The 13,255-nt window shown below is 38.1% G+C and overlaps 1 protein-coding gene across 1 annotated transcript in view; it reads right to left on the reverse strand.

The window, feature by feature from the left end:
• The window catches only part of EEFSEC (eukaryotic elongation factor, selenocysteine-tRNA specific), a 150,421-nt gene that overhangs the window by 116,218 nt on the left and 20,948 nt on the right, over window positions 1-13,255 (reverse strand). The window contains exon 2 of the mRNA XM_084214205.1: window positions 1,130-1,337. Coding sequence (XP_084070331.1) covers window positions 1,130-1,337 — 208 coding nt within the window. The remainder of the gene's footprint in view (window positions 1-1,129; window positions 1,338-13,255) is intronic.

Here is a 13,255-nt window from a genome sequence, read left to right on the forward strand (position 1 = left end):
CTTTGTTTACACGCCATAAGCCTGAGGCATCTAAGGACAAAGGGTAATAAAAACATGCACTGAAAATTCCTGTGATTAACCATAAAACTTTTGGAAATTTATTTTCATACAAGTATTTCAAAGCACTGTATTGCAGTAAACAGAAATTTACATGTAACCAAAGGCTTTACTCCTCTTCCCATACACCAGAACAAAGTGGAATAATTGTACAGTGCATTTGGAGGCACTTCTAAACATGATCCAGCCCTACTGAAACTCTTACTCCATCAAACTAAACTTCTCTCTGCAGAATTTAGATCCTGCTGGACAAAGGGAGATGCTGATGTGCAAAAAAACTTTTAAAAAATCGAAATTCCATTCAGAGAGACAGTTTGCTTTTAGTTTTGGTACCAATTCACAGAAAACGGAGTTTTGATTAGGTAAATTCACAAGTATCAAACTATGCAAATATACAACAGTTACCTTTCTCTGCCTTTTTTTTGCCTTCCATACAATTTCCTGACAACACTACAATAATTTCCCCAGCATTGGTGGCAATATCTACTCTACAACTGCAACAGCCTTCAGCTTTGCTTACTGCTATGGCATCCACAAACACACTTATGTGTGTAGTGAAAGTATTTCAACAAGTAAACTATTTGAAAGAAAAACAAAACCAAAAAACACAATTGCCATTAGAGGCAATTGTCAAATGGTATCAGCATATACAGACTGCACATGCCAAACTGAAATTTGGTTCTCTCTCCTCTGTGCTCTGAATCCTATTCCTTACATTCTTCAACTCAAAATGTGACCCAATAGTTATGTCCCCTTATATCCCTGAGCAAAGCAAAGATGTGCTGTAACCACATCCAACAGTTCTTCTCCTGGATATTCTGCCTTGTATTATCCTATCCAAACTCCAAGCAGCTCTTTAAATCTAAAATTACAGGAAAACATTTATCTACACATGATACTTGCAGAGGTGAATTTGGAATTGCATCTGAGTTTCTCTAAATCTTTTCACTCTCTTCTCATCATTTTTCTAGATGCACCAGCATGTTTAGAAGCACGTTGGAAGAGAAATGTTGGTATTTTTGCCAAAACAAATTTTGTGACAAGTTATCTGTTAGTATTACTGTTCACTTACTTGGTATTTTCCAAGGTCTTCTGCATTTTCTTAGTCATCTTCTCAATGGCACTCTGTCTCTTCCCCTCTGGAAGGAGATCTATTTTGTTCAGGACTACCACCATCTTCTGGCAGGCAATTTGCCCAATTACCAAGCACTCTGCTGACTGTGTCTGCATCCCCTTTGTCACATCTATCACAAGCATCATTAAATCGATAATCTGGGCACCTGGAGGAGAACTCACAGTCAGTATTGCCACAGCATAAAAAGATTAAGGATCATTTTCTCAAATTGTTTCCATTTAAAATTGTCAACATATGTATAAATGCCCAGAAAGACAAACAAAACAGAAGTCAAAGTAAGGACTGAATTCCACAGCTCTTTTGAAATTAAGACCTTGGGAATTTAAGCTATTATAGGCTATCATTGAGTCATAAGAACCAAGGAAGAATGTGATAGTTCAAATCTAAGGCTGTTATCACTGCATTAAAAAAAAAATACTAAGAAAATTAAGCTTGTAGCAACACAGGGATGGCATTTGCCTCAATTAAAAATTATTATCTAAGCAGCCAAGCAAGAATCTAATACAACCAAAGAAACACACAGCAACACTGCAGGGAGCTGCACACTCAGAGCAACCCCAACAAGAGCCAACCAGGTACCCCATAAAAACATCCACAAGCCTCAGTCCCTTCCTGCTTCCCACCATTTTTCTTTCCAAGCCCAAAATTTCATAAAAGTGAAAACCGTGATCACCACCAGAGACAGGTTTATCCCAAGTCTAAAGAAATTCTTGAATCCCTCAGTGTTAGGAAGAGGCAATTTAAAACCTGCAGTGTATTGCCATTCACTCCCAATTAGATCCACATAACTGGAACAAGTAATTTCCAACACAGGAACTGAACTACCTGATTCCTAGATGTCTTTGTGGAAAGGATCCTAAATTTTAGGATGACATTACCTATCATGCTTATGAATTATTTTTATTTTTCCAAGTACTGTTGTCATGAACCCTTAATCTTTTGATTGAAGCAGCCTGAATTTCATGGATTTAAATTAGTTTTCAAGGAAGCTTTTGATGAACATTGGGCCTTCCACTAATTAATTCAGAATTTTCTTGCTTCATTTGAGGTAACTGAAATGTTCTGAATACTAAAACAGAAAAGTACAACAGACTCAAGTGTTGAGAAAGTTTAAACATAAAAAAGTTAAAAAAAAAAAAGTTGAAGTACCAGAAAGTCATATGCCAAAAAAAGTACATTTTGAAAGACGATAAAAGCTAGAAATCATGTAAAATTCCAGTTCTCTAACTTAAGTACTTTTAATATTGGCCTTAAGATCCAAAGAACAAGAAATCAATACAACTGTTCCTTGTTCCTCCACGCTTTCCTTGTTCCTCCTCAAGCCTTTCCCTTGCCTTTTTTTGCTTTTAAGGCTTTTACAATGGCTATGACAACAGCTCCCCTTGTTCCCAGTTCCCATGAACTCAGGATAGGAAATCATTCCGAGGTTGAAGTGCATGGGTGAATGAGTGGGTGGGAACTACAAGAAAAAAAATTATGGTTACAAATGACTATTTCAACCTACCAGACCTTTCATCTTGTAATAATGAATGTTAAGCTCTTCCAAGCACTAGTTGTATAATTATGGTATTTCCAGTGCTCCTGCAGAATTTTCACCAATCAATTCAAATATCTCTCCCTGACAAACCAAAGATGGGCTTTATATTTTCAAAAGTAGATTGCATTTTTATTGTTTTGGGAATTGTATTTAGAGCTTGCTTAAATTTCAACATAAACATCATCAAGATTGTACAGAAGGGTCAGACTTTATACATCACTCAAGTGCAGATTTAAAGGTCAGAAACCAAGGGAAACAAATGGCATGAAAATAGTTTGAGTGGGACAAAGCACTTAATCAGAATGGACCCATTTTTGTGAATGCATACAGCAGGGCTGTTTTAAACCTAATACACATATTTTGTATTACACTGTTCTCCACAGCTGACATCCTCAAAAGGAGTGGGAATAAATAATGGAAAGCAAACCATCAAGTCCAGTTCTTTACTAATACTATAAAAAGGACATTCTGGTAACACAACAATGCTGCAGCTTGAGCCTTACCAAACATTACTGTGACTACTAAACCACAGTGATCCTCATGCTCCAGAACTAAGCCAAAGCCACCAGATCCAAACCTGGCCTTGAAAAAGGCAGCTGATAAGATGCATTAGGTACAGTGTGATATCTTTCCCTCCAAAAGAACATAAAATGTGCACTGAACTGTAATATGGAATTTCAGTAAAAGGGGTCACTTTACCTTGAAACTCAAAATCAACTGCTTCAAATTCATTTGCTCTACAGCAAATGCTTGCAATTGCTGTATTTATGAATCTATTAGCAACACTTTAAAAGAGCCATAAAAATCACCAACCCAGTTGCTAGAAGGTTGAGAATGTCAGCCTTGGGGCATTGCTTCATATTCTATGAGGATACACAAAGAGAAATAACGGTACCTTCCACAGAAAAACTCCAAAAACGCCAGAAGATGTACCACAACACTCCAGACAAAAAATACTTCAAATCAAGGAAAGCAGCAGCACACACAAGTTCACAAACACTGTCAGCACAACTATTGTGCCTCCTCCACAGCCCCAGTGTACTGACTGGCCACAGCTCCTGAGAGATGGCACGAGATGGGACAGAAGGCACAGCAGGCAGAGCTGGCACATGGGCAGGGTGGGAAGTGCTGCCCTGCACAGGATCTTGGAGCCAAGGCAAAGAGCATGACAGCACTGACAGAAGCACCTGAAATGCCTTCTCACCGGGGCATGAGGATGTTTTGTAATGTTTTGTATGTGTCTACTCATGCATATCAAGGCAGGAGTGCTCAGGTTTACAGGACCCTTGATTTACAAGGTGAAAAAAAAAATGCTAAAACTTGGTCCCTCAACTTTCCTTTCTGAGCTGTTTTATAAACCATCTTTGACAATTCACCTTCTTCTCAATCCCCCATCTTTTCCTACATAGTCTTACATTTTGATTTATCCTAGAACCCATTTCTTTCATTGCCCATCAGCCACACATTAAGTTCATTAAATACTAAAACAAAATCATCTAGAGAAGTGTACTAGGATTCACCAATATCACATTTCAAATCAGGAAAGTTGGCAAGATGACAAAACTGTAACCCTCTCCCACCTACCACGGAACACCTCATTCAATACATTTTCTCAATTCAATACATTAAATGGTAATAGAAGACTTAGAATATGTTTAACTTCAAATTTACTACTTCAATAACCTCTGTTAAAGAATCAGCTTACTATCATATCAGAGTTCAGTCAACAAAAGGAACAATATTTCTGAATAATTTTCTGCAGCAGAGTAAGATTTAACAAGGAACAGTGAAGCAAGGATGGACTACATCAGTACTCTCATGAATACAACCTCACTTGGAAAGGTTTTGCAGATATACTATGTGGAGACTCAAAAACAGTAACAAGAGTTAAAGAAGGTGAAAATATTACTCACACCTGCACTATCTGATAACAAAATGTCAGCCATGGGGTCTTGTGCAAAATGGAACAGAAGAACTGAAAGAAGTCATAGGACAAAAAAAAAGCATTCCTCAAAACTCCTCAAAGGAGACAGAATATGGGCCTACAGAGTTAAAAATAGTAATAGGGAAGAGATTATGTACTATATGAATATTCCTCAAACCTTCAGAACAAGAAAATGGCTTGAAATTACTTTGAACAAAGCAGAGACACACGAAGAGGACAGGTCTGCGTACAGGGAAGCGCAGCAATCAAAAACATTTTATCTGCACTGAAGCAGGTCACATAGAATCAATGAAAAAGTTAAACTAAGATACTCAAATTATTTCTTCTACAGAGAAAACAGGGGTGTAACCTTTTATTTACCACTTCATCTATGAAAGACATGTTCAAGAACATTGAAGAGATAAATCCTGACATGTGATTTCTCACTTTGCTTGAAAATGAAAGATCAATTATTGGAGTACCCTTTGTGTGATGACACACAGCTCAGATGAAGCCCTACAAAAAGCAAACGAAAAAAACAAGTTGTCATCAGAAAACACAAGGGGGTGGAGAAAGATGGGCATTATACTTCAAAGATAAGCAGCTAAACCACAGCAAAAATAAAGTAGATAGTCTGAGTGAAGAAAAACAAACAAGAAAGATAAAACATGAACTGAGAGATTCTGGATGACAGCCAGATACAGGAAAAACACAAGACCAGCAGCACAGCATCACAAAGACTGCAAGTGCCAGCTAAACCTGGAGGCAGCAGCACTCATTTGTATCACAAAAGTGTCAGGGAACACAAAACTCAGAAAATAAGAAAAATACCTTTACAGACAAGATAAAGAAAAGGTCCAGCTACTGCTTTGAACACACAACCCATGCTAGCTCCTGAATTTTGAAGAGTATCTGATTATATAAAGTCATCAAGGAAGTAATTTATTACTCTTTACTCAGGAGATTAGTTGAATCACAGATGTCAAAGATTATGACACGTTTCCAAAGCGCAGAAGGAAGCAACTCAAGCTTCCCTAAAGTGCACTTGCAACACCATTCCTAGCTAGCTCTCACTCTTGGATCCTGAAAGAACTCACCAGCTGCTGCCTGAGTACACTGCAAAAGAAGAGTATGCATTTTAAAAGTATGTATTGATCGACTTTTAGTCTTTTGGAGAAAATTCACTGCATTCTCTATATTTGAATTATCTAGTTTAATGTATTTTCAAACCATTGCTGAAATAGGAAACAAAGCCTGCCCAGAGTTCCAGGCAACAAGGCTGCAGACCTTCATTCCCTCCATCAAATTCACTCCTCATGAATGTGTTTAGTGTCACACGCAATTAGTAAAATCCAGCTCTTATATCAGTGTTCACAGGGAAACACCATGGGAGTAGCTAAGATATCAGATGCATTTTCAAAAACAGTAAAGCACTGTAATTGCCATGTTTTATTCTGGAACAGAACATTCCATATTAAATAATAAACCTCCTTCAACCTCAACCACAGAGGCTGTTGCAGTTCTGCATGTGCATGAATTCAAAACACCTTCCATTTGTGCAGCCTGCATGCTTGTAAATTTTATACTCAAACTCCCAGACTGAGCAGCATCCCTACAGCAAAACATAATATTAACACTAATTTAGAAAAAAATGACATTATTACATCTAGGAAGGCAAACAAAGAAACACTTCAGCCTCATATATTAATTTATCAGTTCCAAAAATGTATTACTATTTTATTATACATGCACTGAGCCCCCCTTCAGAACCCTCCAGTTACAACCTCCAAGCACTAAATTAGCTACCAATTCCTTGCTGAAAAGCTTACTCAAAAGGCATTTTCAATAAATAAGCAGAATCTCACTTGGTTTGTCTTTACCAAATGCAGATCAAGAATATGAGAGCATTTTAAGCTGTATTATTTGGGCAAGCATCACTAAAGTACTGCATTATACCCCCAATAATACTTCAATATAAAGCTGACTTGGCTTCAAAAGGTAAAACCTGGCGAGTGGAGGGAAGAAGAGGGGATCAGGTCCCTGTGTGAACAAAGGGGACGTTTTGCATGTCACACATGGAACATAGGCACAGATTCTGAGTGGTGCCTTCTTTAAGCCACTGTGTCCTGTCCTGTTTGTGGTAATCTTTTTAGCTGACTTTGCACAAACAGTACAACTCTTGTTCACAGGCAGCAAAAGGAAGCAGAAAATGGAATTTGAAATGTAAAAATAAAATAATTGTGGGCCATGGGCTATAATTTGATTTCATGCTTTACAAGGAAATGAAAGAGGACTTCCTTAAACATACTTTTTTTTTTTTTAAATATGCTTTTTACCATGTTAGGATTTCCTCTAGTGTAGAAGAGAAAATAGGATTGTAGAAAATGTACCGTTCTCAAGTATCATTGCTACTCAAGGGCAAAGCTCTGTTTTAATGTGCACTTCCCATTCTGGGGAAGAGGAAATTCTTCAATTAATAAACCGGGTGGACTGAGGCGAGTTTTTAAGGTTTAATCAATTTCATCTGCACACAGGATAAAAAGACCAACTATTCTACCATTTTTACCTCCGCTATTCCATTTCCAAAAAAAAAAAAAGAAAAAAATTAAATCAATGTTTTATTTTAAATTCTTTGAGGTTAGTATCTCCTGTCTCAGGAAATATTGTCTATATCATGCAGAGAGTATCCAACTTCCCCTTTCACAGCCCCCTCCCCCCACTTTTTTTTGTCTTAAGAAACTTTATTCAGAGACAACTAAATTATTCCCTGTTTTCATATTGCACCCTGGGAGATGTTACAAGTCACACAGGATTTTGCTAGTTACCTTAGGGGAGGCACTGTGATGAATAAGGAAGAAGTTTTACAGGATATGGAATCCCCCAAAATTCAAACAGAAATAGGAGGTGTGATGCAGGGAGAGGCATGCACTCAACTGGGGAACATGAATTACACATGAAGAAACCTTCTGTAAAGCAATGCAAATCGTGGATCAAAACTGATACAACTCCTGTTAGGAAACACTTTGAAAAGAAAAGGAACTCATGGAGCTCAAGCATCCCACCATCACTTCCAAAGCAGCTCAGAGTACAAACAGGGAGCTGTGCAGCTTCAAACTCCAGAGCATTTGTAACATCAGACAGAAAGCATCACCCACAACATTTCTGAATGCACAGTAAAGCTTAAAATTAGAAGCATTATGTCATTGCATGAATTCTCTTCAGATGAAAACCAACCACTATGGCTGGTCTGTAACTGAGAGCTCTCAGAAAGGGAAAGCAGAGTGGCCAGAAGGGCGTACATAATTGGAAGAAGTCCATTTCTTGTATGTCAAATAGCACATCTATTACAGTTATTTATTAGTAAACATGAGTTCAACTCAACTACAAGCAGTAGGTGATAACTTCTTTCAAGAAATAAAAGGGTTCTTTTTCAAAAAATGTCACACAAAAATCCCCTTGAATATACTTTATACTTCATCTGGCTGAAGAAACATTGTGCCATATTGTTCTGGAGAGGATAAAGGATAATGCCTCTACCATCTCCTTTGTCAAGTCATCCAAGCATCTGTCTTGTTTGAGTAAGTTCTAACAACATGTCAGAAACAAGTCTGTGTTCTTCAAAGGGAGGAAATGCCTGTAATGATTAGAGTGTGTCAATAAGCTTGATCAGCCGTGCTGAAGCAGCACAAACAAAGCTGATAAAGCCTCTATGAAGGTCATGCTAAGAAAGGCTGAGGAGTATCTTCCAATAATTTGTACATGCTGGTCTAGCCATTGTAATATTGTACACAGGATATGGCTCATACGAAATGGATGAGTTATTGAGAAAAAAAATCACAAACAAACCTTAAAGTGAAAACACTCTCAAAAAACACAGAACAATACAGGAAGAAAGGTTATCAAGAGATCCTTTGGAAGGATTTACAGAATGTAAGGATTCCCATGTTGTCTTCAGCCTCTTCAGAGGAAGGCCAAAAGCACAAGCCTGAGAAATGTCTGAACACTTTGGTAGTTTCCACCACTTATGGAAAAGAGACTATTCTTAAACAAGGCAAATACAGGATGCCCTTATTGCAATCTGACTAAATTCACTGGTCAAACACACATTAAAATTACACATGGTATTGTAAAAAAATATATAAAATTACAGACAAACCTTCCTCCAAAGACTTCCAAATAGAAATTCACTACTGAAGAGAGAGTGCTATGAACCTTTTTAATTTAGGTAACAAATTAATTTCCTATACTTGTCCTCCCCTCTCCCCAGCACAAAGAGAACCTTAGTACACCTCCCCTCCTCCCAGCCTGAGCATAGCTAGAGCAGCACAAGTAATGGCCACGGCTAGGGACACATCCTTCCAAAGGCAAGGCCATGATAATATCCTTCACTTCCATTGTAAAGACAAAGCATGCAAGGGAAAAAGGCAATTTCACCCACGTGGTTTCAAGCCAGGGCAATCACACACTTGACTTTGTTATTGTGCTGATCTACATCACTACCTGCAGTGATGCAGAAGTGATCTAGGAGTGATCTAGAAGCAGCTGTCAGTGAAAAGGCTCTGGCACCTGGTCATGGAGGCTGCAGCTCCATGAGCTGTGAAGTTCCTGCTCCCAGTTACCTTTCCCCAACACTGTTTTATTTAGGCCTCCCACAGCTGATGGAGGGTGTGATGAAAGGCAAAGCTGATGCTCAGAACAATCAGCTCAAGCCAGGCACACCCAAGAGCTCTCCCTGAGACTGGCAAGGTGACCCAGCTCCTGCAGCACTGCAGGGAGAGCCAGAGCTGGCACGAGTGAGGCAGCAGGACCAGCCAAGAGCTGCAAAGGTAAAAAGGGAAGGAGCAAAGCTGACCTCCTGTTTCTGGCAACAAGATGCTGCTGCAGGCCAAGGGGCTCACTGAACAGCAGCCTGAGGAACTACAGAGCTGAATAAAGAGTCCACAGATTGTTAGGAAGAACTGAAAGAAACTAAAGTACGTGTGTATATACACAAAACTAGTGCAATAACTTCAGAAAATGGTGAAGAGACACAGTCATTATATGCTGTTCAATGCAAAATTGTTTTAAGTTTAGAAGCAGCAAAGAAAGGTAAAGATTTAGACTTTGCCTATATATAATATAATATTGAAATAAAATACTGCATTTTGATCTGGTCACTTTCTGCAAAAAGGAATCTTAAAGATAAAGTAGCTTCAAAAAAGGAAACAAGACAAATGCAGTTAGGTCCTTCACAAAGAAAAATCCATGTTAACAGCACGCAGTGACAAAAGCAAATGAAGTTGAGTAAAAGAAGGGAAATAAAACACCTCTAATAAAAGAGCACATCCAATCAATTTTAAGGAGCACAACAATTCAAATTCAGTGCTGATAAATACCATTTGTGTTTAGACAAATAAAAATACAGCTTTGATACTTACACCATTAAGATTTTAAAGCTACATCCAGCTAGATGAAGCTTCATTTTTAATAAAACAGTTAGGATTTTATCCTGTGTAAGACGTATTAAGACGAAACTGAAAGAAAGGGATACTTTATTCCATCACTGACTTTCTTGTTTGTCCCTCAAAAGCAATCATTTCTACTATTTCCAAAGAAAATGTAGCAAACCAGATGAGTGACTACTATGGTCTGGCATTTAAATTCCTGTTCTTTAAAAAAATATTTGTCAAAAACCAGAAAATCACCACAAATGGAAATCCCATAGACAATGAGGGGAGTGCAAAGCAAACAATCCTTGCCTTGTAACACAAAATGCCATGTAATACATAGCATGTGTAAAAATGGAGGTAAAGCACCATGTGAGAGAAGACGTCATCCTCCTTCCATATGTGCAAAAATCCTTTTCTGTAAAATTACCTATTGCTAGATCTGAATTTCTATATTGACAGGGCACAAACTGGACAGAGGCCAAAACAGACCTCTACTTATTTTAAGGCTGAAAACAAACTATGGTACAGTTGAAAAAAGCCTCCATATCTTGGAAGAGCAACAATCATTCTGAGTAGACACAGATGACTGCTACAAAAAAAGGTAGCATTTGCTGAATTACTCAACACCGTGGTATTTCAGCTGCATTAATTTCTTTCTTGGCTTGAAGTCAAAAGTGCATAAATTGTGAATTAGTTAGCAAACATTAACTTTTTAAAGTGTCATTCATACATATGTATATGCAAATACAGACACCAGTAAAAGCTGAGAATTTAAATATTTAGGATACTGCACAAAACTACAGTTTTAGCATTTTAGACTGAATGTCATTATACAGCTCATCAGCCATGGAGTACAATCTGTGGCATATAGTAAGAAAAACTATTATTTCATAGACTTGAAAGCAAAAGAAAGCATAGAAGAAACCAACTGGGTTATTACTATCCAAGTAACAAACCTGGTTTGTCCAGGGGTGTTTGGTGGGATTTTGTCTGTTTTTTGCACTACCTGCCTATATTACACCCAGCAGTAAAAAGCTCAGTTTCATATTTTGGAATTCAGGCTATAAAACATTTCAGGCTATTTCAATATTTCTAAGTTCTCAAATGTCATACAAAAATGGCACCTGTAATTCCACCAATTCCTATCAAACCCAAACTTAAGAGATTGGCAATGAAGTGCCCTGCTCCTTTTGCCTGGAGTTGTTTAGTTCATTAAATAAGGTTTCTCAAACAATGCGACAGTAAGTTGTGTAAGAAATCAACACTTTCTTTTCATGCTTCAGGAAAAAAGGAGCCAAGTAAGAAAAGTGGAAAATGGATACTTGTAAAACCCTGCTTTGACCTCTTCAGATGATATTGTGTGCTCAGGGTTCTAGTAAGCTTTCATAGTGCCTAACAAGTGATTAGTTCAGGTTTCAGACTTGTTACTCAGAGGGATTTTGTTTTGGTATCAAGGCCATGTGTGCCTTTGCACAGCTCTGAAGAGTTAAATGTAAGGCAGCATTACACTTGGGCCTTATATAGTGACCATAAATGGTCCCTGATGGTCCATAAAGTCTTTACTGTAAACACTGAAAAGCAAACAGGTCAGAGGACCAAGAAGAAAAAAATACCCTTTTTATAGTCCTGACCTATATCAGCTTTACATTTGCCCTCTACAAGATCCCCTGCCAAGTTTCAAGAAAAAAAAGTAACTATATTTGCATGTGATAAGGTTAAATATGTTGCAAAATATATAACTGCAAGTATGACCATTCTGTCCTTTACATCTTTCACAGATTACAGCAGAGTTCATCTTTGAAGCTATTTCCAAGACCTGAAAGAGAAAATAGTAGCTTAGCAGTATAAAAAGAATCAAACATCTGGAAGAACAGCAAAGGCACTGAACCTGCACCAACGAGAACATGAGCCCATCTCCAGTTCTGACCGACTTCCACACATCTGGAGTCCTCTGCTCATCTCTAATGACTCAGTTCACACCACACAGAAACAGAATGTTCAAGAATGTTGCACCTGAGGTTTTCCCACTGACTGGAGTGTGGTGACAAATACTGAGTGAAAGCCCCTGTGGTACCTACAACCACAGAAATTCCTGCTACCTCCCTGATACTACAGGATGCTCATGCCAGAACTGACAGCAGCCTATACCAGTATCCCTTTCACTACGAATGATAAGCCATGCAAAACCAGGTTTATACTGGAAAGAGAAAAGCAGTACAAAAATTACTGGAATAACTTGATCTATTTTCCAAGACTGTTTCAGGGAGAGAAGCCCATAAACAGCCACCAGTGCAGACATTTTCTCCCAAGCAGCAAGCCCTTTCAGTAAGTGAACTCCTGTGTTAGCTTTTCAGACAGTTTAACACTGATTTCCAGAAACAGACCAACTTAAATGTTTCCCAACCAATCTGTTCATATTTCTGCCCATATTTGAATCTACTATTGCATGCAAGCCCAGTACTGGACTCAGAGAAGGGGCAAAACCAGACTCATGAACCAGAGTTTCTATAAATTCTGGTCTCCATCAGTACTACTTCACACTCAGCTCTTCAGCTTTTCAAGTTAACCTCATTTGTAAAGATGGTATCTTTCCATTAGCATATCTAGGATTAAATCCCACCCATGCCCCCTGTTTTAACACAAAGAGAACCAGCACATCTCAGAAATCCTTACACAAGCAACACACAACTTTAGTACTTGATTATCTTGGGATGAAAAGAATGTGCTACGCTTAATGACCAACTAGTTGGTTTTTTCCTTCTCAGAGTACTGGGGAACTGTTACTACAGTGCATCTATTGCCTCCCTCTGGGTGCTTTTGGAGAATTACTGAATTATAAACATCTTGGAACATGTTAGAATTTCTTTAAGCATATTTTTATCAGTTTAATATTAGATGACAAGGAGAGGTTTTTGCTATCTTTTGTGTTAACTTCTTCAAGTCCTGCCTAGCCAAAGGATATCTCACTGTAAATTCTTGCTCACTCTTCTGCCATATCTTTGAAAGATCAGTCTAAAGAAAAGTTCCATGCAGCAGTCACTGGAGATAAGGACCATCACACAGGTAGACAGACCTGAATATACATTTAGATATGCAACTCCAAACTTCCAAAACCTATAAACATCAGTTTGCATGCAGTTGAAAACAGGTACAGATATGAAAGTTGTACCTGA

The sequence above is a fragment of the Fringilla coelebs genome, assembly GCF_963513975.1.
Source record: "Fringilla coelebs genome assembly, chromosome: 13".
Lineage (NCBI taxonomy): Eukaryota > Metazoa > Chordata > Aves > Passeriformes > Fringillidae > Fringilla > Fringilla coelebs.